At 37.6% G+C, this 5,311-nt stretch overlaps 1 protein-coding gene across 1 annotated transcript; it reads left to right on the top strand.

Moving 5' to 3' along the window:
* Positions 1–903: 903 nt before the first annotated feature.
* On the top strand, positions 904–4,208 carry LOC115055774 (isoaspartyl peptidase/L-asparaginase). Its single transcript, XM_029521795.1, has 6 exons — positions 904–1,090; positions 1,721–1,863; positions 2,046–2,209; positions 2,916–3,034; positions 3,193–3,303; positions 4,000–4,208. The coding sequence occupies exons 1-6, from the start codon at positions 904–906 to the stop codon at positions 4,206–4,208; spliced, it is 933 nt and encodes a 310-aa protein (XP_029377655.1).
* Positions 4,209–5,311: the final 1,103 nt, after the last annotated feature.

Genomic DNA, 5,311 nt, shown 5'->3' with positions numbered 1-5,311 from the left:
ACACATTTCTACACTGAATCTGCGCAGCGGCCAGAGACTCAGAGCCGAAGAGCCGTACTTTTGAGTCGTCAAGTTACAGGCGGCAGAAGAAGAAGACTTGTTGTGAAACCTCTCTAATCCACGTGAAACCGGCTGAGGGTGTCTGAAAGTTGCAGAGCGAACATCTCCACAAGCTACTAGACCAGCTGTCGGATCAACAGCAACAAACAAGTAAGTGCTGGCATCTGTTTACTGAGCGGAGGAAACGTGATTTCTGCCGTCGGTCCAGAGACTTCACACGTGGCTAGAAGGGAAGTCGGACCAATTCAGATAAAGGTTTCATTAGATGATCACCCACACACCGACAGGGAGACTAAATGCCTACAGGGTGAACCTGTATGTTCACAGTGAGCAGCAGATAAACACTCCCTTAATAACAGTATAAATGCGTCCGTGTTATACTGACTCACACATATCATTTTAAGTATATTTTCTTTATCTGGGCAGATTCTTTTCAGTATTATTTTATTCACCTGGGACAAAATAGTATCATTATTATTGATGCTAATAATATTAGATCTATTACATAGCAAGGCAACAGAAGCAAACACAACACATGCTTGGAAAAAACATGTTTGTTGTGATAATTAAAAAATGCATTTCTGCATAACTTGAATGGCTATTATATTTAATTTGCATGTTATATATATATATATATATATATATATTTGAATTATTTTATATCTTGCATTTTATTTGTTTACTGACAAATTCATTGTACATGAAATAGACCCATGAAAATTCATTATTCACATTGCTGATAGTAGGACTTGAAAAGTTAACTTCTGCTTTCTAAAACTCTAGTGTAACTTTAATGAAATTTCATAAATGTTTGATTTTTCTTTTTCCCTGCAGGAACTAACTATGTCAGCAGTTGTAGTGGTGCACGGTGGGGCATGGGCCATACCAGATGAGTTGGCCGAGGCCTCTGTGGACGGAGTGAAGGCTGCTGCATGTGAGGGGTTTTCTGTGCTAAAAAGAGGAGGATGTGCAGTGGACGCGGTTGAGGCAGCAGTGAAAGTAATGGAAGATAACATTGCGTTCAATGCAGGTATGCCGAATTATTCTTAATGAATGATGTGATGTTGTTTGAGACCAGTTTAACAATCAGTTCATAATCATAAATAAATGGCAAAAAACTAAAACAAAACAAAAGACACCAACTCCCCTTTGGGTCCAAAGAAGAGTCAGTAATTGATCACTCCCTTCTTCATTAATCCAGTCAGTTTTGTAGTGCTCTGTCTCCATCTGCTGGTTGGAATGCATGAAGACACATTTGCCTCAAAAATAAATCTACATCTTTATGTGTAGAAACAAATCCTGTCTTGCTTGCTGAACACAATCCACATAAATCATGAGATATTTAATGTTTTTCAGCTTAAACATTTACAAATTGGCAGGCCACTCATACAATTCATGTCTTTGAAGTATTACTTAAAATTAAATTTAAAAAATTGAACTGACACTCCAATTACGCCTAGATATACACAAGTATATCGAATATTTTATGACTCTTGATAAAAGTCGATGTAACCTGAAGCTAGTCTGAGTGGCAGAGGCATAAGACTGCATGACAGTAATCCTAGTTATTAATGATTCTGATGCTTGTGAGAACACCTGGATCATATGCTTGTGTGATGCCCATCGTTTCAATTATTTAATCACTGACATTTAATTGTAGGGCATGGAGCAGCACTAAATACTGATGGAGAAGTGGCGCTGGATGCCATGATCATGGATGGAAGCACACTTGAAGGTGGTGCAGTGTCTTGTGTTGAAAACATTGCCAACCCTGTTTCCCTGGCCCGGGCGGTGATGGAGAAGGTGCTATTCTACTCTCCAGTTTTCAATATAAGCAGTGGCATCACTGACAGGCATTTATCCAATAACTGATTTGCATTGTTTTTAATAATGGTTCTAGATTTAGCAAATCCTGTGTGCTTTGAGCCCACAAAATAAATACTCTTAACATTTTCTTGGATGTTCGATGCCGTGGAAAACCTCAGACTGCCCACATCATGCTGACAGGCAGAGGTGCAAACATGTTTGCGAAGAGCATTGGTTTTACCACAATTCCCACAGAGTCACTGCTGACTGAGTATGAGAGGAAGGAATGGGAGAAGAACAAGAATTGGGTCACTGGAGTAAAGGACGATTTCAAAACTCAGTGGTAAGTAAAGTATTTCACTTTATTTTGACACCTTGTCAAAAATTAAATGTTCTCATAAATCTCTACACAATATTTGACAAGAAGTATCTGTACTTTTACTCAAGTAGTGAACTTGTGTTCTCTGTCCACCTCTGGTTGGCTGGGCTTTCTTTTTTACTCCTGCTCTCCTGCTCATCGCACCGTGTCACCGTCCGGCTCACTGATGTTTACATAAGGGGAGAGATGCACAGATCTGAGATGGGCAAAACCAAATCAGGGGGTTTCTCTATTCCTTCTTCCCTGCTAAATTGAGAGAATCTACCACACTGTCGTGTTTATAATACCTAAAATTCATTATTGATGATTAAGATATGATATTGGGGGGGTTTTTGTGGGTGGTTTGCAACTCACCCATCCCCCTCATAAATCAATCCCAGCACACACTGGGCAAGGGCAGGGTACACGCTGGACAGGTCACCAGTCCAGGGCCAACACACAGAGACAGACAGAGACAAATAACCACCCCACGCATTCAGACCTACGGACAGTCTTAAGTCACTAATTAACCCAGGCCCGGGAAAAGAACCTGGGACCTTCTTGTTTTGGGGCAACAGCACTAACCACTATTCCAACCACTATTAAATATAAATACCACGTGCTATTCAATTGTAGTTCATAGCACATAGCAATGTTTTGGATAATACATTTTACACATTTCTTTTTCTAGGTCCCATGATACTGTCGGGGCAGTCGCTGTGGACTGTGCTGGTAATGTTGCATGTGCAACATCAACTGGAGGGATCAGAAATAAAATGGTTGGCAGAGTTGGAGACTCTCCAATAATTGGTATGATTTCATTTACCTCTGCTTTCTCATACAGCAGCCTTTACACAGTCAGCTGCTTTAGCTGCATAAGACATGACAATCACAAGACATGATATATATATATATATATATATATATAAATAACATTTTTTTTTTTTTCATGCTCTCTGGGAATTAAGGCTGTGGAGGATATGCAGACAACTTTACTGGCGCAGTGTCTTGTACTGGTCATGGAGAGTCCATTCTTAAAGTCACACTGGCCAGACTCATTATTTCACATATAGAACAAGGTAAATATTTTCACTTTCTAATTGTCTACAGAAACACACACTCACCACACCACTTCATCTGCTCTTAATTTGATTTGATGATTGGTGATTATCAATCAGAGATTTTCTAGAACAATCTTAATTTTACACAAGATCAAAATTTGGATTCAACAAAGTCTTTTTTTTGAAAGCTAATGTTTCTTTGTTCAGATAAAAAATATTTTCAAGAATTTGATTGCTATGAAAACATTTGCAAACAGTTATTGACATGAATACATTCGTTTTTGTTTCTTGGATGTAAAAATTCCAACTCAATACTATCGAAAATAGGGAAATGATGAAGCTCAGAATTTACATGCAAAGAATCACAAAAATGGAAAAAACCCATTACAAAAAAATTAATTGGAGAGGACATGGACATTCATTTATATTATGTTTTTAATTTTTTGAGAAAATCCATGAGATGGAAATGACTTTTGGGGGAATCGACATAGGATTTGAGTTTAGTTTGCAAGATTACATTTTAGGTCTTTATTGTTTGATAAGGCAGAAGTAATGAGTAATAATAATGTTTTTTGATTGGACTGAATGATACTGTCAGAGTCAAAGAGCCCAGGGAAAGTCTGGTGACCTGATCTTTACCTCCCTCCACCCAATGTCAGCTGGTTTTGGCTCTAGGGGGTAATTTGCAGTCATATTTGTTCTTCCCCTGTGCAGGTAAATCAGTAGCAGATGCTTCACAGCTGTCTCTGCAATACATGGGGGAACGTGTTCAAGGTGCAGGAGGTGCAATTGCAGTTTCTCCGTCTGGGGAGTGGGCAGCCACATTTACTTCAAAGCGGATGGCCTGGGCAGCTGTGGACAGTGATGTTGTCTGGTATGGACTGGAGCCAAATCAGCGGTTGAAAGAGCAGTTGGCAATTTAACAATTTTACATTTTTTCATCCTTATTAGTAATTCTATTAAGCAGCATAATACAGAACTGTGTTTCACAGATCTTTTTCACAAATTCACTCAGATTTGGAGCTCAAACTTGTTCTGGCATTTCAGTTATTTTCCACTATTGTCTGTAGTTAAATTTAATAAATACTTTACTTCTGTCTAATCTATGATGTAAACACTACATAATGTTACTATGTAAACAAACATAAACGTAAAATATTTAGAGAAATATTGTCTTGGGACCTCAGCAACTAGACTAACAATTTGATTACTTTCTTATTGCATATTCCAAATGGAGGTGTATCTATGCAAACATTGTGCCTTAGATTCGATGTACCATCAGTACAGTTTATGTCATGGTTCAGCTCTTCAGTCTAAAATTATTAACTGAAATACTGTACGTTTGTTAATTGTCGTCGATTTTTTTTCTGAGAAGGTCTTTCAGTTCCATCACAAGATGTTTGGTTTTTAGCTCTCTTCAAGCACCTGAAGTCAACTTGCTTTTTAACATTAAATTATCTAACTGGTGAGCTTCCCTTTATTTGCTTCATTTTTTGAGTCAATGGCCGCTTGAAAATGGCCTGGATGTAATTAATAAATAAATATTTAAATGAACACAATTTTGACTTAGAAAGCATGAATATTTGCTTCAACCAATTTAAGATATGAGGACAGCTCTTAAATAATCACATTGTGTATTTCATTTTTTGTATCTGAAGAAGGAATCCAATTTTATGTCACTTAAATAATACACCTGAGAGAAAAAAAAAAATCTGCATTTATAAAACTTCTCTTCACTTCCAAGTAACAGAAATGTAAGTGAAATCTGGTTTATCAGAATACAAAGTAAACCTAGAACTGTAACTGCTTATACTCAGTATCAGTGATATTTTACCCTTTCTAATTTAAATCGCCTCTTCAAAGTGTTCTGTTGTCTGCATGAAGCTACTGAATGCTTTGGTAAAGCAATTTCTTCTTCTTTTAAACCAGCTGTGTTCTTCCGTTTGTTGTCTGACTCTTTCAAAAGAGGCTGAGGCCTGATATTGTGCAACATGGCTACACTGAATTGACATTCAAATACAAACAA

Source organism: Echeneis naucrates, chromosome 15 (genome assembly GCF_900963305.1).
Source record: "Echeneis naucrates chromosome 15, fEcheNa1.1, whole genome shotgun sequence".
NCBI lineage: Eukaryota > Metazoa > Chordata > Actinopteri > Carangiformes > Echeneidae > Echeneis > Echeneis naucrates.
Note: the sequence above shows the minus strand (reverse complement) of the source record. Positions and strands in the feature narration are given on the sequence as shown.